The 24,523-nt window shown below is 39.6% G+C and overlaps 1 protein-coding gene across 1 annotated transcript in view; it reads right to left on the reverse strand.

Moving 5' to 3' along the window:
• Positions 1-23,116, reverse strand: part of LOC105212042 (homeotic protein female sterile) — a 47,443-nt gene extending 24,327 nt beyond the window's left edge. Inside the window, exon 1 of the mRNA XM_011183791.3 lies at positions 22,334-23,116. Within this exon, the coding sequence (XP_011182093.2) occupies positions 22,334-22,372 (39 nt within the window). The 5' untranslated portion in view covers positions 22,373-23,116. The remainder of the gene's footprint in view (positions 1-22,333) is intronic.
• Between the last annotated feature and the right edge of the window lie 1,407 nt (positions 23,117-24,523).

Consider the following 24,523-nt stretch of genomic DNA (forward strand, 5'->3'; position numbering starts at 1 on the left):
ATTAAATTACGTTAACAAGTAAAATGAAATATTACTTAATTTATTTTAATATCATGAAAGTAAGAAATTAAAAGAGTTTAAGAAAAATGTATATCGGAAATAGTTTGGAGAAGACTTGGTATGTAATTCTTACGTTTAGCAAGATGCTATACCTAAATTATCTAGGATGATATAAAAAAATTAGTTTCAAGTTGTATATATTCCAAAAGTATTTATGATTGAGGTTATGTTTTTTATTGTTTTCCAAACAGTTTTCCTCGGCATTTTCAATTAATTCTACTCTTAAAATAAAAAATAATAATAATAATAATATAAATATGGAATAAAAATGACGGTTTAACAATGCGAAAAAACGTGTTTTACATTTTTAATGAATTTTAAAATATTTCAGCTGTGCAATCAGAAAAATTATGTATTAGTTTTATTTAACACTGAAGCTGTATACAAATTGCATAGACATAAAAACCAAAATATTTTATATTTATTTTATTTTTATAAAAAATAACGATAAAATGCGGTGCACACAAAATATGCACAGAATACTTATTTCTATATTTATTTTTATATATTTTTTATATATTTATTTTATAATTTTTTTTTTTGGACCACCAGCAGTGCTAAAACCGGGCGCAAGCATGTACCTTTTTGAAACTCTAAAAAAATTTGTATACATAGGTGCTTTGAGCTCCCATTATTTGACTGACTATGTGTGCACAAGAGCATAATATGCATTTGCAGCTAAAAATCAATGAAAACCAACATTAAAAAACACCGCTGCAAATAGTTAAATTTTTTTTGTGAAAAAAAATGTAGCGCTTTTGCCAAAAAAAAGTAAATCCGACAGCTTTTACGCGATCGTTTTTCAACACCCCTCACAAATACTATAAAAAGGTTTGACAGGACACGCGTTGGAGGAATTTTTATATATTTCCTACACTCTTTGAATTTTTTTAGGGCATTTGGTTTTACAAAACTGCCAAAACAACACGAACAAAAGGTATATGAAGAGCAAACATGTGTGTAGGCGAGCACTTCGAGCACCCCTGACTCACACACAAACTTTTTGTACAAAAACAAAAAAATACTTAACGCATCGAAAATCTATAAAACTAAATTTTATTGGAAATGCTGCGGCGCCAAAAAGAATTGACGCTGCGCGTAGTGTGCTGTGGCGGTCGCGCCAACAACATTTCCAGGGGTACTAAAGCGTATGTACCGCTGTGTTCGTTTGCTTGTGTTGCTAGGGGTTTGCTATTGGTTTGAGCTACTTTTTGTGTGGGTCTAATAATTCCAGCCATCGCAGTTATGTTCAAATTTCAATTCCAGTTGTTTGTTCGGCTGTTTGGCCGTTGGTTCGGTTGATGGGCTTCATGCTTGAATTGTTGAGTCGCACTGTAGGGCTTAAAGTTACACCCTGCATACGGATTTGTGTGACTAGCAGGGGTGCAGCTGTAGGTGCTCGGCTCGGCTCTACCAGCAGATGTGACAACGTAGTTCATTGAACTGTTGCGTTCGAGTGGGGAAAGCTATTTTATGTTTGGCACCCAAAGAAAGTGTGCTAATATTGCTGGGCTCTTCAAACTTAAATTCATATATTTCCTGTAATATATTTGTATTTAGAAAGCAACCCATTTCATTCCTTAAATCTCTATATCGGCTTTCTCAAATTGGAATGAGCTTCACCGGCCTCTTTTGATACTAGGAGGGTTGAATCAGATTTTGTATTTAGATCGAATCTTTCTGAAATTCCTCATGGTCCGTTATTTCTATTAAGGTTCTATACATATATCATATCGACCATATTTTCTCAAGACCCAATGATCTATTCATCTTATTAATTCTGTCTACCTGGTTTCTCAAAATTGGGTAAAAGCTCAACGAACCTTGGTACCAGACGAGGTTTGAAATAGACCGTCTCTCTAGTTTCATCGAACCTTCAAAGACCTTCTCAGAATCATAGAATTGGAGAGGAGCTCGACAAGCTTTCGAACGCCAAAAGAAGTTTCGAACCCAGAGGCTGCTTATTGTTTGATCGAAGATCGGAAATTAACTCTTCTGATAAACTCTTCTGTCGGACGTTAGGAATTGGTTAGAATTTAGTACAGAATACTAATTATTTCCTATTGTCAAATAAACAGCCGACTCCTTAACATCTCGACTCACACTCTGTTGAAAATAATAACCTCAAAATTTTCGAAAATAATATCCACCTGAAAAACAACGATGATGATACTGCCAATGACTGCTGTGGGAATGGAAGGACAACTGCGGCAATCAAAATTGAGAGGTTAAAGATGTAAATTACCGTTCTATTTTAATCAGCCAGCTTCATTTACATAAATATGCCGAGATAGATGGGTAGAAAGGATTGGAATGTCTAGGCACATTTTAAGACACCCACCCTCACGTACTTTTGTGCACAACAATACCATGAGGAACATTTTTTGAAATACTTCAAGCATATGTTTGTCAAGTTCGTGAAGGTGAACCATGAGTGCAATAGTCGGGGAATGATAGTCGACAGTGGGGACTCTGAACTTTGCGGGACTCTAACGCAACCCACAAATGTCAAAGTGTAGACGAACGAAGACACTTTTCCAACTCATGCTCATCGAATACGAGTATGAGAAATATTAAACAAACACACTGAGCACCTAACAAATTGTAATATATGTATGTGCAGGTGCGTCGCAGAAAGTGGGTACGCGATGCAGAGGCATCAACATACTTGGGTGCGCAGACAAATTTTCCACGTCCCTAAGTCGCTAATGTGCCACGCATTTTTTCTAAACACAAAAAAGAATGTAGAGAAAAGAGAAATAACAAAAAATGGGGCAAATACGTTGTTGTGGAACTGCAGGAGGTGGGTGGAGGTGAAGAGGTAGGAGAACGCCGGCATGCTTGTGGCAAGGCGGCTAACCTTTTAAAAACATTTAACATACTTGGTTTTGCCTCATTTTTCTCATTTTTATTTTCTCAGTTTGTTGTTGTTGTGTTCGTAGTATCTCAGTTAAAAAGTTTTGTTGGCAGTAGTCACGTCCGTAATGGGCTATCGGACGGTTTGGGTTTGAGTATTCATGATGATATTCTAATGTGCGATTAACAATGGAAATGGGTGTAGGAAGCTGTGTAGAGGGTCCTGACGGGGTTTTTGTAGAGACTTTAACCTCTGTTGGAGACTACGAGATTCCTACATTAAAAAGATTGGTAAACCTGATAACGAATAAGGCGATTTGGAATTCGGTTTCTATTATAACTCTCTTAGCTGCATTACCGATGGAGCAAAAAGTCGAACCAAGAGTTTAAAAAGTGCCACAAAGTCAAAAAGTAATCTACTCAAACCCCATCACTAAACTAGTCAGAATTATACTTACTCTAGCCTGTAACTCACGCTAAATAGTATTTCACTATATTACAAGGCAGATACCCTCTAAATGCCTAACCTTGTCTTTGGGGACATAATTCAACCCACTTCAAAACCTTTCAACTATAGCGGGTCGTAGAAAAGCTGAACGCAAATGAGCATAGTAAAAAAAGTGAAAAAACTCAGCGAAAGAAGGAGTAACTTGTGCCCACTACCAGCGCATGAGAAGACATGGAAAGCGTGCGTACGACCGCACTAAACGGCACAGCGGAACATGAACATGGGTGCGTCGCCAAAGCACTGGAGCCGACGCCGTAATGTACGGTCTCACCCCCTGCCTGGGACTAATGATCCATTGCTACGCCTTCCACTTCCATCAGCTACCATTGCACACAGACCCATAAACATTGAGTAATTCCAGCGAAGCGCCACAATGGGACCGCATAGCCATGACACTAAATGCAAGAGTGCGGACAGTTGGAGGCGATGTAGATTCACAGGATAACACCAGACCGCGGCGCAACGTTCTACCAAATGAAAAAATGAATATTCTAATTTGTATTGGACAAACTTTTGTACGGGCTGGCGGGTGCGGCTTGGCGAAAAAGTTTAACGCCTATGCGCGACAATGATGAAGGCGCTGTAAAAAATAAAATAAAAAACCGGAGATCTGGCAAGACGGCTGTTACTGTGGCAACGCTAAGCGAGGTAGTATTAATGGCGCTGACTAGCTAAGCGTGTTGTTTCGTCGAAATTGTATGTGTTTTGGTCTTTGCAATGGCTTTTGGTTCTTAGTAGCGCTATCGTAATGGTATAATTCATCATTTTTCCTTGAAGAACATGTTGGCCACGGATTTAAGCCGGCTCATTTATAATGTGACCTTGCAAGTTGTTTTTAGGATTTGATTTATATAAATACATACACATTTTTCATTCCATCAACCTAGTACACACATATTTCAACTTAATTTATTGAACTAGTCACAGAAATATATTCAATTTCGTTCCCTAAAAAAATTTTGTTGTAATTCTCAACCGACTTATATATTTTTTCTTACATAAACCTTTCCAAAGAGATTTCAGAAGAAGATGTAATTATATTATCTTCAACCATCACTTGTATAAATTAGAAGAACCACAGGACGACCAATCACTCTCAAATTACTACAAAAATAAGAGTATTCTTCGTTTCAAATCAGTTTGTTAACTTTTCACAATTCAGTGTGATTTGTCTAAACCGTTCTAAATGAAAGTAGATGTCCTCATCACCGATATCGTGGAATGGAATTTAATAAAGGTCACATCTCGACTTGAAGGTACAACAGTTACTTTTTATCTTTATTAACAAAGCATGCCACCTCGTTTTTTAGCCAAAGAGAAAAAAATGAACCGTTCTTTTAACGATTTTTTAAGACCCAAAAGTCCCTACCTCACACATCACTTCTCCACAATTTACAATTCCACCTCTTTTCATGCTTTTATCTCATTCATATAGCGACCTTTTTCTGTGTGCAATTTTTTCGCATCAAATCCCTTTTCATTTTGTTACAAGTCATCTGTCTGCTAGAACGCTTATCTTCCAAAGGACCAGAAAACTTTCTACGCTCAAACGAGTCACTACGACTCACATGACTGTGTGCGACTGACTCTTTGTATAGGGATGTGTGTGTGTGTGGGTGTTTAGAGTACCAACTGGGAGTCGGGGTGGGGGGCCTTAGTTGAGGAGCATTTTATCTGTTTAGCGACTGTTGGCTGTCCCTGTCAGGGACGCTGATGACGACAGCGGCTATGTTGGCTCTTGGTCAGATGGGGTCACAACGAGTTGGAACGCGCACAATGCATGGATCCTTTTTTTCGGCATTTATGCCACAGAGATGGCTGGGGTGTAAAACGAAAGGCAAGGCAAGCAAGTAAGCAGGCAGGCAGGCTGCCAGGAAGGAAGGAATCAAGGATGGTAGCAGTAAAGAAAGGTTAAGTCAAGGAGGCACATGATTTTGCAACCGAAAAGGGATAAAAACTTTCTTGCTTTGGCGCGCGGCAAATGTGAAAATGGATAGCAAAACGGCGCTGAATGCTAAACAGCGGGAGGAAGGAGTGGTACTCAAGTCACACACATGCCGACAAACAGGCGTTAGAGATTGACATGAATTGATGTGGGTTGTGCTATGTGTGAGAGTGTGGAGCTCACAAGGCGCCAATAGAGAAAAAAATTGTAAAATGGAAAAGATGAAAAGCACATAAAAAGTACGCAATGTCTAACCGACATACCTGGATAGCTAAGCAAGGAGCTCGCTCGCAGACACTCATCTATGGTTGTGGCAGAGGAAAATACACTTCGAGCAGCGGACAACGGCAACATCATTCACAAACCGGATAGCAACGAATTGGTGAATTGTCTGCAGCTCGGGGTAGCATACAAAATCGTAAAAGCGAAAAGCAAAAAATCATAAAAAGTATGAGAAAGCCACGTATGTACTCGTATGAATTCCCCTCCTCCACCTCGCTGTACTGGCAACAATGTGTGGCTGCAACATTTTGTAGCAATAAATATGTGCTAAAGTCGCGCGCGCCAGCAGCACGGCAGCGATGATGATGATGATAGCAGCGCAGCGAAAAAATAAAACACCCGAGTATTATGAAAAAAGTCGAAATTAGAAGTCAGTGGTTAAGCAACAGTACGCGCGCAGTACCGGCAGCAGTCGCAGGCGTGTGAGGTGCTGTGTGTGGCAGGAAAAAATAATAAAATCACAAGACAAACTTTCGACTGCACTGTCGAGACGTGGCTCATTGCGACGACTAGCTATTGCAGTCGTCTTCACTGGCGTCACAACCACTCCACAGCTCAAGCCTGATTTCGCTTTCTCAACGTCAACGTGCCGGCTAGTCATCTCTTCATCAACTACATTGTAAGCGCGCAAATGAATGCTGAATTCTACTATAAATATGTATATGTGCTTGGAGGCACAAAAAAAGTGGCCGCGTTGGAAAAAATGTGGGTTTGGCTTGTTACCGTTTAATTTTACGATCTTCTGTTTCTTATATCCTGCTGGCTAGCTGTGTTGGCTAGCGCGCCGATGAGTGACTGTTTGGTAGGCTCTTGCTGAGGAAGTAGACGAAACGGTAGTTATAGCGAGCTTAGTGCTACTAGCTGGATCCACTCGTAGTAAGGAATATGGGATGAAATTACCATTCCGGAGTTTAAGAAAAATTTACCTAGATGGAAGAGCTCTCAAATGATATCTCTAAATTTCTCGTCGCAACCAATGGCACCGACCTGGGGCCCTTTCCTTTCAGCTCAGCGAAGGTATTTAGTTTATAACTGTTTTTTATTTGTTTTATAACTGAGCTCTAGCGAAGTTGCAGTTGCCTCAATATAAAATCTTAAGAATATATATTATTATTATTAAGAAAATATTAAAACATGATAAACGAGAAATGGAAGCTTCAGCTCAAGCAGCTAGCATTGACATGTCCAGATAAAGACGTGGCGAATGGGGTACAATCAAATGGGGTTCATGAACATCCTACCACCAAGAAGTACTGCATTTGCAACTAGTACACAGTGCGGTCAGAGAAGTTAGTTATTCTTTTTCCAGGAATTGGGTGTGCTCGCAACAGCTACAGACATTTGGCACACGGAACGCGAATCGAGCGACTAAACACCGCATACAGCAGCAACGGAAGGTCATTGGAGGGAAGAAATAAAATGGAAAATGGAAAAAATGTTGCCAAACATGCCAACTGCACGTCTCTAGCACTAACAAACAATGTCCGGCCACTCGTACTTGGTGTGCGCTTAGTTACGGCGACTCGCCTCGCCTCAACTCGACTCGAAAGAAGGCAAGGCAACCATTAAGCATGCCACTAGCGCGCAGCCACTACAGCAATGGTCAATGGGCGGACGAAGAAGGCGCGCACAAACGGATAGAGGGTTAGACAGACAGACGGACGCATCAAAGACAAGACTTGGCGATGTTGCTGGCGCTGGTGCTGGTGCACACGCCCCCCTATGAATGTAACGATAAACGGATAAATAAGGAAAACGCAAAGTTGCTTTATGGATGGCAGAGGAAGAGAAGGACCGTGGTTTAGTTAAGGGGCCCGCAAAGTTGTAGACACACTGTTGCCTTGGCGTTAGCTGGCGTGTATTTTTTCATTATTTTACTACTCGCTTTTTTATGTTGCATTGTGCAGCTAAGCGAAAATGTTGCACAGTCGACGGTTCGGTGCAGTTGTAGGACAAGGAATGTGCCGGCGACCGAACTAAATTCTGCACTGAGCAATACACCAGCGAAATGCCGCCCACACAACTTTGTAGTGACGGGGGCGCTGCAATGAATGCGCTTGCATGCAGTCTACCCTCATCTAGCCACAGACTAAACGAAAACGGTGCTGGCAGTGGAGTCGCATTGGAGGACATGCAGCCGCTCCCACTAAATCGACGTAAGTTTTGTTGTACGCTGGGGTTAGTGTTTTCGAGACTGAGCGTGTTGATGAGTTGAACTTCAATAAAAAGTAAAAAAAAAGTATTAAAAAAGCACAAGAAAAAATGGGGTAGAAAATTATTGCTTTTGCCCCAATGGCAGTACTGACTAAGGAGTGGAAAGAAACAAGCATCAGCCAGTTATTGTGAAGAAGAGGAAGAGAATTTTTGATTAAAAGTATGCAGTCTTCGAGTTGCCAGCAACGAAAATTACAATAGCAGCTATCAAGGAAAACCCCCTTCCCCGACAAACAAGTATCCGCATGTAAGGGGGCACAAATGAAGAAGTTAGAATTTAGTGATGAATATAATAGCGTACATGGTGTGCGCACTGGCGTATGAGACGCTATGTGTAGCGTAGGATTGGCCACAAACAACAGCTATAAAAAATAGAAAGTCATGTTAGTCCCCACTCCGTTTGCTTTGAGTGTGTCAGTAGCCCCAAGCGAACTTTTAATGTACCAAAGTGCACAGTTCACTATAAAATATCATTTTACTACATAGTAAATCGTGGTTGTAGCTGGAAGCCGAGGTGGAGTGCGGCATATTGAACTCTGGCACAGCTGCCAATATCAGTTTCTTTGTAGAAAGAGTCTTTCGTACACAACTCTTCCACAAACGCATAGCTTTATTCAACCGCCGTCGCTGCTAATCCCCAAAAGTTGTCAAACCGACGGTGGAAATCTAAGCCCCTCATCTTAATTAAAAAATCTTCGCCAAATATTAAACAAAGCCACCTTTCCGCGTTCGGTGCTTCATACTTCTCTTTTACTGCTTTCTATTTTTGTGCTTCTGCTGTTTTTTCGTTCTGTTCTTTTGCGCAAATATTTTTCTGGTTCGTTTTGGTATCGCATTCCCTCTTGTTGGTTTAATGCGCGGATTATTACAGTCACTCAACCATCACTTGAGATTGTTTCGGTATCCCTAAGTGCTCGTTCCCTTTTCGCTTCTTTTGTCAGTTTTGCTTTTCGACTACATCTGCGCTTGTTAACTGACTATTGTCGTATCTTGTCTTCTTTTTGCCAGCAGTTTTCACCACAGTCACAGCTTTCTCATTGATTAGGATCACACTCACTTCGAAGTTCTTGAGTTGAACTCGAAGAAGTGATATAGGGGTTTCTTTAATTGTCAGGCTGTCTTCCAAACCTTTTTTGTTTCTAAGTTCTTTATGTTAGGGTACCGTAAAGATTAAGATTTTGTTGTAGCAATCCAATAATCGTTATACAATCTACGAATATGAAACTCCTGAGATACCGAAAAAGGCCAGCGTCGAGGAGGAGGTTGGATAAAAGATATGGTTATTGCACTGGAAAGTGAAGATCCCGGTTCTTTAGTGTTTGAAGTACGAATTTTATTTATTTTCTTATCAGGTATTGTGTCCTGGACTCAGTGAAGATTAGGCTTTTTTATATTACAAGCCATCACAAGGCGTCTTCCGTATTGAGGTTCAGGCTTATAAGGCTATGTAACGATCACTTACCTCGTATATTTAATATATGAGATAACCGGTTCCTAACTCTACTGATCTCGATATTTCGGCTCGGATTTTGTACATACATATACTTACTTCTTAGAATCTCATTTAAAAATGGTTCCAGCTCATTTTGTATTCCCTGACAGTATACCCAGAAACGGAATGGCTCGTTCCAAAAGCTACAGTTTTAGTTATTAAAACTTCTTAAAAGGAAATACGCAAACCCTCTGTACAGAATATGTAGCTATATCATTATTCCCTCGTATCTTTTACAGTCCCCAACTAAGTCCTTAGTTACCAAATGCAGAGAGTCCTTATTACCTCACACTTCAAACGCTGGCATACTGATTTCCTGATGTAACTAAGCACCGCCATCTCCCCACCATGCACGTCACGACCACACTTCATCGTACTGACCAGCCAACCATGGAATACTACATACTTTTCGTCTAACGGTTAATAACAGTGTCCAGCCAAAACGCTGGCGCCGTCCAATAAAGTAATGAAATTGACGAAGGGAACGACTACACGGCTACACACTTGCAGCCAACATAGAGTCGGAGAAAAAATTAAATCTTCTGCCATTTCAAAAGAAATAATTTTTACCCTCAAGTTTTTGTCGAGTACACGTACAGCCACATAAAGTTCCAACAACAAGCTGCAAAGCAGGAACGAACAAAAAAAACATAAACCAGAATGAAGATGGATTTGCGAAGGGCTGCTAGCAGTGAGCGCTGTGGTGTGAGTCGGTCGTTTGGGGAGCGGCGTCCAAGTAATGGTCGAGTTAGAAACTGTCAGTCGGGTGCGGAATAGACAAATGGATAAAAGGACGATTACTTGGTTGGGCCGAGGGATATTGTTGCTTGTATGGCGGCATGTAGTTGTTGCTGGTGTAAGTTTGGTGCGCCTTAAGCTGCCATCCGCACCCACACCGGGGCGTAGTGTGGGGTGTTTACGGTTTCCTTTGTGCGCTTTGCTGTGCCTCGTTTGTTATTTTTCTTGCCTTCGTCGGCATTGAGGCAAAGACAATAAGAAGCCTCCAACCGCCGAAAAAATTGACAATCCAATATGGTATAGCACAGTTAGAAATGCTGAAGAAAGTTGACTTTGTGTTGGTGTGTGTGTGTGCGGAGGAAGCGCGTGTTGTGAGCGGTGACAAGAAATTCGGACTGATTGGACGGTTGTGCGGCGCTGCCATGGCAAGACGTTGCTCGCCACAGCCTTTGTATAATATATATGTGTGTGTGTGTATGCGTGTTGATGAAATCAGGCCGTTTGCTGTTACCGTGCTCCTCAACCACACCACACCCGCCTCCACACCACACCCCCCTCCACTCCAACAGCGCTGCCTCTGTGCGGACTAAGCTCGCCGCATTCGTGTTTGTGCCGGCGTGTGCGCGTGTGTAGGACGGCGTCAACTTTGTTACAATCTTGCGAAATTAAGTTCGAAGGACTCGGTAAGGGTTCGTACGGCTGCCTTGCGCCCAACTGGGCGTTAGTAGCTGTGCGAGTCATAAGCCTTCTGTGCCTTCATCATGCCGCAGTTTCGTTTTCCCTTTTTGTTCTTCGCTTGTTATACCCACACTCTAACATCCAATTTGGTTGGGTCCTGTCTTATGAGCTTTCTTAGCTTGAATAACGGTATATTCAAGTATGTTTGTTTGTTACTTGTCGACGGCAATGACAGTGTGTTCTGTAACAAACTCCAACGTTTGCTAGATGATGGTCAGAATAAAGGAAAGGATGTCTGTTACTTGATGGGTAGCAACAAGGTTGGCATGTTGTTTTTGTAGTCCTTTTTTCTACCTTTTCTTTTTCTTATCCCGGTGCTTATGATGTAGGGAGTAAAGCGAAAACAAACATTGGACATTCGGTTTATGTTCACCGCCTTGGACCGTCGGAAGGGTGTGGGTGCTCGCCTTTGGATGCCTGTCAGACCGTCCATACATTTCATCTAACAACGACGACAGCGGCGGGTGTTGCTGATGAGATTGGTGGCGAAATATACAAAGACGCCGTAGAAGAAAATCGAGAAGACCGTAAGGCAAGCAAGAAAAAAAACATTAATAAAATCCAGCAAGAAAGAAGAAGCAATAACGTAAAAGCATGAGAGGCGAGTGGGTTTGTGTTTGAGCATGAAATAAAACCGTCGTAGAAACCAAGATGAAGACGAAGGCTAAAGCAAGCAAAAAAAATTAACAGCGAGCGCATGAGGAAAACGCATAAATGATTGGTTGAGTGTGTGGCGCTTAGCAGAAACTTAGAAAGCAGTAAAAGGGATATGATGGTAACCTTGTAAAAGCACATCGACTTAACTATTTTGTGATGGATCTCTTTTGGCGCAAATGAAAGACGACAACGCATACACAAACGCACAAACTCATATATGATTTCCAGGAATTTTAGGTTAGAAAATAAATGAATGTGTGTGTCTGTGTTTGTGTGATACGTGATGAACGTGGGGTGAAAGGTGACACATTGATCGAAAAGTTTCGAAGAGCAGAGCAAAAAAATAGTATAGACGAGGGGTTACAAAGCAATGGCTTAAGCGTATCCTCCGGCTAATGTCACTTTGTATGTGTATATTTATACTCATATTAAGAGAACTTTGTTGCAGACGAAACAGATATGTAATTATGTAACATAAAGATGAGCGGTAGGGGTTACGTGGCACACTCGGAGATTTAATGAAACCCACATGACCAAGATATCTAACATATGACATAACGCGTGGCTGAAATATAATTGTGTATTGAATATATGTGTGAGATAAATGGGATGAGGAGTCAATTAAAGTCTTATAACCTACCTAAGAAATACACTCGAAAATCTGATGCTTAAAGAAGTTTAGTTCATTCTTGAGTTTTTAAGACGTAGTACCTACAGAAGTCGAGTAAAGCTTCCTGGCATATTTTCGGCAGTTACAAGGTACCTCAACGACGAGAATGAGTTCCGAAAAAGTAGTCTATAATAATCGGTAACCTATTCGATCCTATCCTAATAGCCAATTTTAGTAGTTACGGATCAAGAAAAAGTTTATATAGAGGAAGTCACTGCTTTCTAAAACACTTCCATATTGATCTGCGTCGTCTCTGGGTCTCTGTAATAAACCTAACCTCGTTTTAAGCAAACTCTCTCAATTTAACCTAAACACAACCGGTCCATTATTGTAGGATTTAAAATAATTAAGAATCTTCTACCTTAAAATAATTTGTGAATTGAAGGAAAAATATACTGGGTAACCTTAATCAGCCAAACATAACCCTAATTGAATTAAAATAACCTAACCTCAATTTATTTACTAGGAAGCCAACTTATTATAACTTCTATTTATCCACTATGAAACGAAATAATATGGTTTAGTTTATACGAAATCCAGATTCTTTCCATAATGGTTACAAAGCAAGAAATAATATGGTTTAGTTTATACGAAATCCAGATTCTTTCCATAATGGTTACAAAGCAAGAAAAAGTAATACTGGATCCAAAAGATCTCTAGATTTTCGATCCGGATCGGTTAGGAGATCTAATTTAGTTTACTTTACTAATAATAATATATAGTACAATAAAATTATTTTGGAATATTAAAGATTTGCTATGCCCACTGTCAAGATATTCAGAAAAGAAGCTCGGATGACATAAGAAACGTTTGAGAGATTCAATTCTAAGATATTTCTAGTTCCATGCAAATGCAAAGAGAAATGAATGATGAATTCGATTCAAGTGAGTATTTCTAAGCTTTGCTTTCGCCCGCCGCTCAAACAGCCTGTGTTTCCTTGCTACAAAAGTGCGTACGTAATCAAATAAGAACAACAAGACCAGAGCCCAACGAAAGACAACATAATGGAATGTATCAACAGACGACATTAAACAGCAATGAGCGATACGCACTGTGAAAAATGATAAGCTGATGAGCTAAGATGGCAGCAGCCGAACGATGAAAACTGGAAGGCATAGCAGGCAACAACAACAAACCAACAGTCTTGTTGAAAACCTACGACTTAGTTGCCATTGCTGGTTTTTTACAAAACCTACAAACAAAGCAGAATGGTGCTGATGGAAGGAGTTTACTGCTGAAGGCAGACAAAATATTCCACAAAAGAACTTAAGAGAAATGGTAGAAAATTACCCAAAAATGTCGAAATTTATAAGATGTACACTCATACCGGCATCTCCGACACCCCAACCAACTACGCTGCCAGCTTTTATTGCCAGCAGTTTCCTTTCAACTCTCGTTGTTGTTGCCGCCGCACCGCAGCCCAAACTTCTAATTGTGCCCGTTCGGCGTCACCAACGTCGTTGGCATTACCGTCTTCTCTGTGCTTTGTCTTTGTCTTTTGGTTTCAATGTTCTTAAACTCATCGGCTCTAATGTTGCCTGCGTTACAGCTTCAGCCATCAGGCTGAAAACCCAACACCCACCAGCCACCAATACCCCACGCACAGCGCTGCATGTGCCTGTTGTGTTCCTACACTTGAGTTGGCATTGTTTTTGTTTGTTTGCGACACCGAGTCGTCTTGTACTGCTTTTAGAAGCCTCACTGTTCGAGTGTGTGTTTGTCGTTGTTTCGACATTGACATGGGTGCCTGAGTAGTTGGAGTGGAGCGCGTGCACGTTGGTTAGTTTCATTTGTGATGGAAAGTAAACTTAGTTTGGAAGGAGTTTCTTACAGCCCGACTCGTGGCGGTTGGGTACGGAGGAAATAAATGAAGGCACAAGTTATTTTCCGTCCGCCGCTACCCGCGGGACTTGTGGTAACGAAATGGTAGGCTGAAATGTTTAAGTAGTTTTGGTAGCAAATATATCAAGAAAAGTTTTGGCTCGAATAAAAATTCATGAAACTCTAGGGGAATGTATTGAAATGGAACGAATCTGAGCGGAATTAAATGAAATGGAGTTTAAAGAAATGGAACAGGTTGAAATGAAATAAAATAGAATTTGGAGGAATCGAACCGATTAAAATGAAATGAAATGGAATTTTGTGGAATTTAACCAGTTGAAATTGCGCAGAATTTGATGGGTTGGAACAGGTTGAAATGAAACGAAATGTTAATATCTATTTACGTCGACTCATATTATATCAAGATCGAAATGAAAATGTCGGTAAGCCAAGTGGATCAAAATGGAATTCAGTTCAGAGACAAAGTAAATTACAAAAAAAAATAGTAAAAGGGGATAGAATTAAGATGATGTTAGAGGACGATTGTAATTACATTACAAGGAGAACTAAAAGACTAAAGAAAAGCTTTTTAGTTAAATTCTTCTTCAAAATCTCAACCCTTTGACAACTTGTAGGAAAGAGGAACAGGGGTTATGGAACAAAAATCGATTAAGTTTGTCAGTACTTGGTAGGGTTCGTTCGAGTTATATGGATCCCACTATCGTTCTCCTTTTACAATGAAGATACAGTCAGACTAGCAAGCCTTCAATTATCTTTACAATCTAAGTCGATGTTCCCATTACCATGCTGTACCTAAATTTTACCACTCACTATTTCGTTTGACGTCCACAGCACTACAGTTCTCAACTGCTTGAAGACTATTTGCAACGGATATTTCAGAGAGGAAAATGTTAATTATAAGGAACTCCAACAAAATATAGTTAAAACCTTGTGGATCCCGAGAGCTCTATTGTTGTCAATTTTGCTCGTTCTAAATTTCTTTAAGCCAGGGGATTACAAAACTTTAGATTATAATTTTCGTCCTATATTCCAAAAAGTACCTTCGCTTTATCTTTCACAATATCCTTCCTATATTATTTAGTGTACCTTTGGAAACTACCAAAACCCTGCTCGTACCTTACTCAACCGTCTTATTGAACTTGTGTGCCTGTTTCTATAAATAAGGTAAGAACATTTTACTGACTTGCGAAACGAACACCCTTTAGTATGTGTGTCAGTGTCAGTGCCAACCCACACAAGTATAGAAGCGACGTTCGAAAGGTGAGAGACGTAGGCACCCCTGTACAAATGTACACATGTGTTTGAAAGACTGCTTGAAAATTGTGCTCTAAAGTCTTTTTAGCAGGTTCCATGCATTGCAGGCACACATGAGATTACACCAACACATTGCATGTGTGTGTCTGAAGTGGTGCGGTTGGCATAGAATTTTGCTTCGGATTTTCTTATACCAAAACTTCGTTTTGATTAGAAGGAGCACAGCTTGCGAAATGGAGGTGTGTAAAAAGCAATTTGTGTTAGGTATACCCAAAGTAAGGATATGTGCACACACATACACACGCCGATACATTTGGTGCGAAGGAAGTGGGTTTAGTGGGAGGTGAGTTAGCGCCCGCCTGCCTGCTTGAGACTGTTGTATGTGGCAAGCACAATGAAAGCGATGGCTGTGTTGCAAAGTTGTGCGGCGCAGGTTGGAGAAGGTGTAAGCATTAATAGAGGTTGTATGTGTCTGTGCATTTGACAAGAAGACGTTTGCTGGGTGGCTGCTGTGGCCCCTTGGCTGTTCGTCGACGCGTTTTGCCGTCGCTGTAGCATGAGTTTGGTGTTCCATTTTACTGGCTTTGAACGTATAGATTACGCAAACACTATACAGCTTGCCACATGAGACGCACACATGCCTACATATTTGTGCGCCAGCATCTTTTATATGCTCGTCTATATGCTTATCTTCTCATATATGTATGTATGCACATGTGAGCGGCGTAATGTGTCTTACAAGGCCGTACCTCGGGTGCTTGCGGGTTAGACAGACATATTTGGCGTCCAGACGCCGCTCACATACGACAATGCAAGTGTGTGTGTGTGTAAGTAAGACTCAACCTTCTTCACATGTACTCTTATGTGCAGCCGTAAAATTTGAAAATGCCTCCTTGTATATATGCCAGGCATATACATGTATATATGAGTATGTGCCGTTTTCTATTTTTGCAGTTGCCACCGAATTTTGGCAGTTTGGGGCATGTGGCACAGCCCGCAGGCGTCTTTCTTACAAAAAGTACCCACACACACACACCCAGCAGCAATGGAAGCAGTGAGTTTTTCGGGTCTTACTCTACACTCTAACTGTACTTAGTGTGTGTGTGCGTGCTCGCATATTAATGATGCCTCAAACTCGCACAGCATTGCCGTCGGCTGGGGTACGTCTGCTTGCCTCCACAGCATCTTGGCACATCAAATATTGCTGGCGTTGCGTTCACCTTCCATTTCCTTCAATTTTGCCAAATTCTAAGCTTTTACTCTGTTGAGTAAATTTTTTTTATTGTTTGTGTATGCTATAACTTCTAAGCATCCTGCGTCGAGCGTGCTAGCAGCTCGCTACCCAAACCACTAGCGTTCAGACAAGTAAAATTCTTGGCAATTTCTAGTAATTTTCGCCAAACGAAAAGGGTTCAAATAAGAATTGTTTATGTGTGTGTGTTTGAGGGTTGGAGGAAAATACTGCTACTGTGCGCTTTACTTGGCTTGTCTCCTGTTGAACCGTTGTCAAAGTTGCGTTTCAAATATGTCTTAAATGGTTGATGGCTTGCTGGAGAACTCAGTCTCAGCTAATTTAACTCACATATAATACAAAGTTATTGAAGCAGGCTTATAGAGAGTGGTTAAATATTGAATAATTTCAAATAGTTTGAGTGAATTAAAGCAGTTATGCGTAGTGTGAGTGGTGAGTAGGTAAAATTTTGTAAAATAAAAATTTGGAAACATTTAAGAGAAGGAGCAGGGGATTGCTTCATTCTTTAAAAGTTTAGATACTAATATCTGAATGTCTTCAAAAACAGTTTGAGTTAATGAAAAATATCACACAAAAAATTACATATTTCACTGCTCTATAAAAAATATTTGTAATTCTCAACCATTTTATAAAGGCTCAGAGATCGAAACATACTATTTTGAAGCGATAACGATATAAAGAAATGAAATTAGTAACTTTCAATAAAAATCTAAAATAATAATGAAAAAAATATTGTATTGTTTGACTTATTAAAGTAATGTTAAGTAGAATGTATTGATTCATATTTCAAAATATTCCGAAATACGCTAAGGTCATTACTCTACTCAATAATATGGAGGAAACATATTTACAGATATATGTACATATAAATACATATTTATATATAACACATATACTAGGCGATATATATTAATGAATATGCATTTAAAGCATTAAACCCACAAAACCTGTAGCGTACATACATATCTTTACAATTACGCTTATTTGAGTATTTTTGGGTACAAATATATGAAATACATATCGCCTCAGTGTTGTAGAAACCCCACGAATACAATATGATTCCATATTCACAGCTATCTTACCTCCTTCTTCCGGCGTTACCTCAAACATTTCTAACACAAGCCACTCGCATATACTTTATGACGCGTGTGTGTATTAACTTGTGCCTCACTATATACACCCATTTCACGATTTATATATATGGAGTACATATGTAAATTTGTTTCCCTCGCTGCCGGCCAGTTTACACCAAGTATTCAATGAATGCGCGATGACCAGCACCGTAGGCACTTTAGCTTGTCTTACCTCCCATGCTACCCCGCCCTACACAAAACCAATAAATTTCCTTTTTGCGTACCTTCTTGGGGAGGGGGAGTAGCATTCCCCCATCTCTAATGCCATGGCCAGAGCCACCCAAGAAGCTGCTACTATGCCTCTACCCTTCATCAATCGTCATCAACTTTTCTGGCCAATGTCCAGTTTGATGAATTACTTACGACGCGTTAGAGGCGAGCAGTGGCACAGTGTGTTGAAGGTGATTACATTGTATGTGATTATTTTTTTTGGAGATTTTCAAAATATTTTGGAAAATAAAAACATTTTTTTTTTCAATCTAAAATCGAAAATTTATTTAATGCTTGGGTAATGATAGAGTATTATGTAGAAACAATTTTCATATTAATTTTTAATTATCTGAAATGAACTTAATTAAGTTAGAAATACAGTAAAAAAAATAAATTTAGAATTAATCGTCATAGGAACATTTTTTTTATTTAACGTTTGAAATATTATGAAAATGAAATCCAAAAAACTAAATGAAAAAATAGTTTATATAATTTTGGTTAGATTTTTTTATTTTTTTTTTAACAAAGTAGAACTAAAATAAATAAAAAATTATATGTCATTTTGAGAGTTTTTTTTATTTTTTTCTAATAAAAAGTCTAAATATTTTATTTCATTTTAACAAAAAAAAAATCATGCTGAAAAAATATAGATTTTTAAAAATAAATTTTTTTATATTAGCTAAAACTGAAAAATGCTTTACCTCTTGAGAATTGTGAACTTATTTCTTTTATTGTCGATAAAAATTTTGCAACAAAAAAATCATCAAAAAATGTTATTTTTCACCAACTTCAACCCACTGTACCACATATCCCTCGTAACGAAAGCAAGTCAAATGACGCCACAGTCGGCAGCTTTGCCGACGTCAAAGACATAACGCGTCCGCCTGCGAGTCAGCGGAACTCCCCAATAGTAGACGCTGAAGAACGCAGTTGCTGACGGAGTAGAAGGAAAAGCGATCAAAATGGAGTTGGGCAACCGCAAGAAACAGGAACAAGCAACAACAATAACAACTTTCTAAATATACTCGTACATCGACACATCTTAGAAGCGCAAGGCACCTTCACCGATCTAGTTGGACTTACCGTATTGCTTGTGCCGTCTTTTGTTGTTGTGCTTGTTGTTGCTATTTCTTTCAGTTTTACTACAACGACAAACCCCCCACATAGCGATTGGAAACCTAATCAGCCCGACAACCCCATTACTCAGCGCACTAAACGTGCGTGCATTTGTAAAGCAGGGCGAATAGCCCCTAAAAGCGCGCTTCAATAAATGTTGTGTGAGTGTGTGTGTGTTGCTTGTGTTACAAGCATATAAGGAGGCGTTATGTTGGTGTGCCAGCACTATTCTGGCACCAAATATACAGATGTATGTACACATTCGTATTATTAGTTGCTACAACGTCTTGTCGGTCGTCTCGTGTGTGTGTGCCTCTGTGTTAGGGGTACATACTTTACCAAGTTTGATGGTCTTTTACACGCCCTCCTCATAGCCTGCCAACGTCCCTGCACTCATGTCGTGCACACACGCCGTACACTCGTCTTGCCGCTCGCCAACATTACTAACTTTGTCTGTCCGTCCGTCCGTACGTCCGTCTATGGGGTCATCTATCCATCCATTATATTTGGTACATTGCAAAATGGGATTTATTGTGCAAAAGGCATGATTAACTTTTTTCTCACTCTTCCCCCTCAGCACACTCGCCTCGACTGCCACCACCCCTGCCACAGCGTTACTTTTCTATTCGCCCTGCTAGCAGCCGAACGGACCCTTCACTTCGTACTTTCATTTTTCTTGTTTGCAACTTTTTTTTTTGATTTCGTTTCTACGACATTCTACTTGCCAGTTATCTGTGTAGGTACGAGTTGTTTGTTGTTGCTGTTGCTTGCCTTACTTGCTATTGCTTGCCTTTGCTTGTTTCGTGTCTTGAGCGGGTCCGAAAACATTCTATTGAAGAAGTTATGCTTGGCAGTCTTTCTTCATCTCTTTTTCATAGGGAATTAGTAAGTTTGCGTTCGTACAACGTCCCTTGCGTCCGTGTCGCCTTTAAATGCTGTGTGAGGCAAAAAAAGTTTTGCTAAAAACAATAAACCATGAATCGGCGGCAACTGGGGTGCTTCCCTTCATAACTTCTTTTCGTTTCTCGTTTTTTTGTTTTTGTTTTCACTTATTGTTTTTCTTGTTGCTTGTGGCGTTGGATTGAAGCGTTTGCTTCGAAATTGATTAGGCATTAGTTTTGATGGAAATTGCTGCCAAAATATATGGTGTGTAGGCCTAAAGTGTTGGAATGTACTGTAGCTGGACTTATTTATGCCTTGCATGGACATACACACAAACATTCTTGAATTGGTATGAGTTGATGAAACGAGTTCGTTTCCAAGAAAATGTGTAGGTTTTAAAATTCGTATAAAGAGGGGAATCTGTAGTTTAACTGGTCGTTTCGAAAAAGTTAGAAGAACATTAAAGTTTTAGGCCCCTTTCGTAGAGTTTGCTTGAGAATGACCTTCAAATTTGTTTAAATAGGTTAAAGATTTCGAATTTTTGTTCAATTTTGAATTTAAACCATAAGGTATCCAAGGTTTTCCTTTAAATGAAATGATAGTTTCCTATATATATTTTGGTGGTTAAAAATGTAATTGCTGGAATATGGTTTCCTTAAGATCCCCTAAAATTATTTCTTCTCAAAGTCAAAAAAAATCTCCTAAAACACTTTTTGAAATTTTGTTTGTATTACAAATAAAGAATAAAGCTCCTTATATAACGATTTAGAAATTTTCAAAGATTTTATATTAATGGTTGTCGCGCCTTGACTTGTTTTGATAGCTTTTTCTACTAAATGTGATATGGATCGGTAGGTTATTCGATCAAATAGGGGTTCTTACATTTTCTTCACCCTCTTAGAATATCTGGATCTGGGTTCTATGAGATTTTTTTTTTTGTTTTTAAAAGAGTTTTTTCCGTGATTTTAAGTTCTCCATATGTCGAAAGAGTTTTCTAAATATGAGATTGATAATTTTATATTCTAAAGAATAATGCCGAAATATCTAAGCTGATCATCTAAGCGAATTTAATTATCTTAGGAAAGAATTTTTGCTGCGCAGGTTCATAAAACAGCTGAAGGCGTTTTTCTTAGTTTTTTGTTTATAATCTAGCCTCAAGAGTACAAGAAATTACAGTTCCTAACTTATTGAGAATATTTTCGTCTTGAAACCTATCCTCATAACACAAGCGAGATCTACATTATGAGAGCTGCTTTACACATCTTTAAGATTATTCCGAACAAATCAATTTCTATTATTAAACCACTTTATAATAATGCTTTAATATCTGTTGCTCTCTAACATCAGTTGAAGGTTCTGGATTTTGGATTTCCGATCTACCGATCTTGATTCAACATATACTCATATCTAGATCATTTTTTTTTTTCAAAATTAATAATACAATGAGGCAGAGTATTCTAGTTTTCAACCGTTTATTAATGCTGAACATGATATGTATTTCAAAGAAAAAAATCTCAATTTATGATTTTCAGATCTATAAAGTGCTATGTAATCTTTTCCATTTTTTCGCTGTAATTTCTATATGAATCATATAGCAAATTCTAATACATTTCACTGATAATTCGTCTTTTGAATTAGGTTTATAGAAAAATTGTCTTGGTTAGTTTCATATTACAAACAAAAGAGGTCGATATGTATCTGGTTATATTAAGTACTATTTATTAGTAAATCCTGAGTAGAAATATAGACGTTTCCAGTCCAAAAAATTATGATATTCTGATATTTTTGTTATTATTAAAGGCTACTGATTTTTTGTTCACAAGTTTATAATTACTTCTCACTCACAATCCGGTATGTATGATCTTTTCATTATACCAATAGATGTCGCTGTACTTTTTGATTGCTTTAATTCAAATATAACACTTTTTTGGGAAATTTTGATAAGATTTTTTTGTTTTGGTAGAAGTGATTTATTGCTGCAAAAATGTGGACAAACTTTGAAAATAATTTGTGTCAGACCTTTTCTAGCAATACAAATTTCTGGAAAGTTTATATGAGAACAATATTAGATCTTTTAAATTGAGTAACTAGAAAAGTAATACTACCCTCATAAAACTTTAGTTTTACTAATAAATTACATTTCAAATATTGCAATATTTTATGGGAGAAGACTTGCAAATATAGACTTTCTGTACTGTTTCCAAGAGTGGAACACTTATATTAATTGGTCCGAATAAGGAATTTTGAGCAGTAGAAGATTATTTGTTGTTTCTGGTCATAATTTATGACAAAGAGCTCTAAACCTCGCTATGAAAAGTTCCTGAACGAAAAATTGCACAGATTTTTTTCTTTTTGACACACAATTTCGCTGATACGGCAACTCCGTTATAACATTTACTCTATATTTTAAATAGAATCTTATAAGTGATTTGAAGCATTATTTCCTTAATATTTTCTTAAAATTTCCAACAACTTGCCACCTACCTTATGCAGCAGCACCGATGCTTTGCGTTTCGATGCCATTTTAGTGGTGCCACCACCACTGCTGCCACCGGTACCGGTTGACGACGCTGTACGTGTCGACTGCTTTGGTGTTTTTCTCGGATTCTTCGGAATTTTGGATATTTTTTATGCGCTGAACGCCGGCTTTGGACTATAGGAAATACCGTTAAATGAAAATCAAAAACAACGGCTCAAGCGTTGGCAATGCGAAGTGGCGAGATTAATTGGCGCTTAACGTGCGTAGGATACTTCTAAGAAGTTTTTTTTAGATTTAATGCCGGATTTGTTGTGAATATTTTCACGGATGTTGCTTAAGCGTGAATTGTTGCAGTTAACAGTAATTACACAAGCACTGTCAGTACACACTAGCAGATAATAAGGACTGCACTTTGTTGTTTTTTGTAGGCGCAAGATTTTTTGTAACTTTTAGATTTTAAGCATAAATATTCCACTTCAGCGCTTTTGAAAAACTTTTTTGAAAGTAACGGTTTTTTTGGAACTTGCTGCCAAGCAACTGTCAGCGTACACTTTGTGGCCACTCTTTGTTTATGTCTCTGAGACAAATTCCACCACTTTGAGTTATGCGTTTCTTTAATATTTTTGCTTTAATTTTTTTTTAAATAATTTTTTTCACATTTTCTTTGGACTATTTTCGGCAATTTTTTTATTTTTAATTAACATATCATGTTCCGCTAGCACACGTTTTCTGCTCGCCTCGTGTACGACACTTTACTGACTACGACGAGAGACCTAACGCCACCGGATAACAACTGCTGACTGACCAAAACAGAAACAAGCAATTGAGTTTTAACTTTTGATAAAACGGAATGTGCCGCCGACATAGCCGCACCACACCGTCACCGTATCCTAGCTGTTTGCTGCACGTCAACCCCAACTAGTCCACACGAGCACGCTAAACCGGCCCAACATATGAGAGATAGCAACGAGCTGAGCATAGCTGAGCTGTGGTGTTCGCCGTCATCTACCCCTCGCCGCTGGAGAAAAAGGAAGAAGCGAAAGGATATAGCAGAAAGAGACGACCAGTAGTAATGGGCATGCGCACAGAGTGGGCGAAGGACGTCGGTACACAGATCGGGCGCAGAAGAGAGAGAGTGGGTGAGTGAGTGTAAGCTAAGGACTACACAACAGAACGGTAATGTATTTGTCTATATGTACGGTTGTTGATGACGCTGCATGCTGGCTGAGTGGGAAGGACGTAAAAGAAAATAGCCGATAAGGCGGCCTGTGTGTGACGTCGAAGAATGAGAAACGCACAAGAGAAATGGAAAAAATGTGCAACAATGAATGAAGTAGGCTGGTCGCTGGCGCGCGCCAAGTGGTTGTAAACATTGAGAAGTGGACTCGAGCGGAGAGCGTGCGGTATATGGGGTAGACTTGAAGCGTTTGTGGACCAAAGACGGGCGCGCGGCATGTCGGCGTAGGTAAGTACAGCTAGATAAAAACACAGAAACGGCGATAAGCGACAAAATGTCAAAGTGACGAACGAAGTGAAGTGAAAACAGTTTAATGAAATTTGTGCACCGAACGCATAGACGACGAACTGGCGTACGACAGCAGTGTTGATGTACCGTACGAAATGACGGTGCGTGCGACAGTGCGTCGGCAAAGCATAGATTTTTTTTATGGAAAAGCAGACAAAACGATGCGACGACGTAGGTCGCGCCGCATGTGACTGGGTTGGTTAGGTGTAGACCTACCATGGCCTCGACTGCGTGGAACTGACGGTCGTATGACTTAGGGTAGGTACGGAAGGCGTATTGTGTGAGCGCCGTTGTGCCAAAAGCTAGTCGGAGGGTTGTTGTTATCGGCTCGAATTGGTGCGGATCGGGCCGTTAGCGCAAACGACACAGCGGCGAGTCAATGCCAGAACCAGCGAATACAGAGTTGGGGCGACTGTGTGACTGCCGATGGCAACTCGAAACAGCTGAGTTTTGTGCGCGTGTATTTTTCGTAACGTTGATGAGGTTTGGCGCGCCTTTCGAGCTATGTTAGCGATGGGACAACTGGGCGGAATTGATGTGGCCGTGCATGGTATGAGAAAACGAGCACACGGACGGTTAGCGAAGTTTGTTGGAAGGCGCAACGTTGATGATGATGATGATGTGGCGAGTGTGGGACGGGGTTTGTGTCAAACAATACGAAACTAGTGGA

The sequence above is a fragment of the Zeugodacus cucurbitae genome, chromosome 3, assembly GCF_028554725.1.
Source record: "Zeugodacus cucurbitae isolate PBARC_wt_2022May chromosome 3, idZeuCucr1.2, whole genome shotgun sequence".
NCBI lineage: Eukaryota > Metazoa > Arthropoda > Insecta > Diptera > Tephritidae > Zeugodacus > Zeugodacus cucurbitae.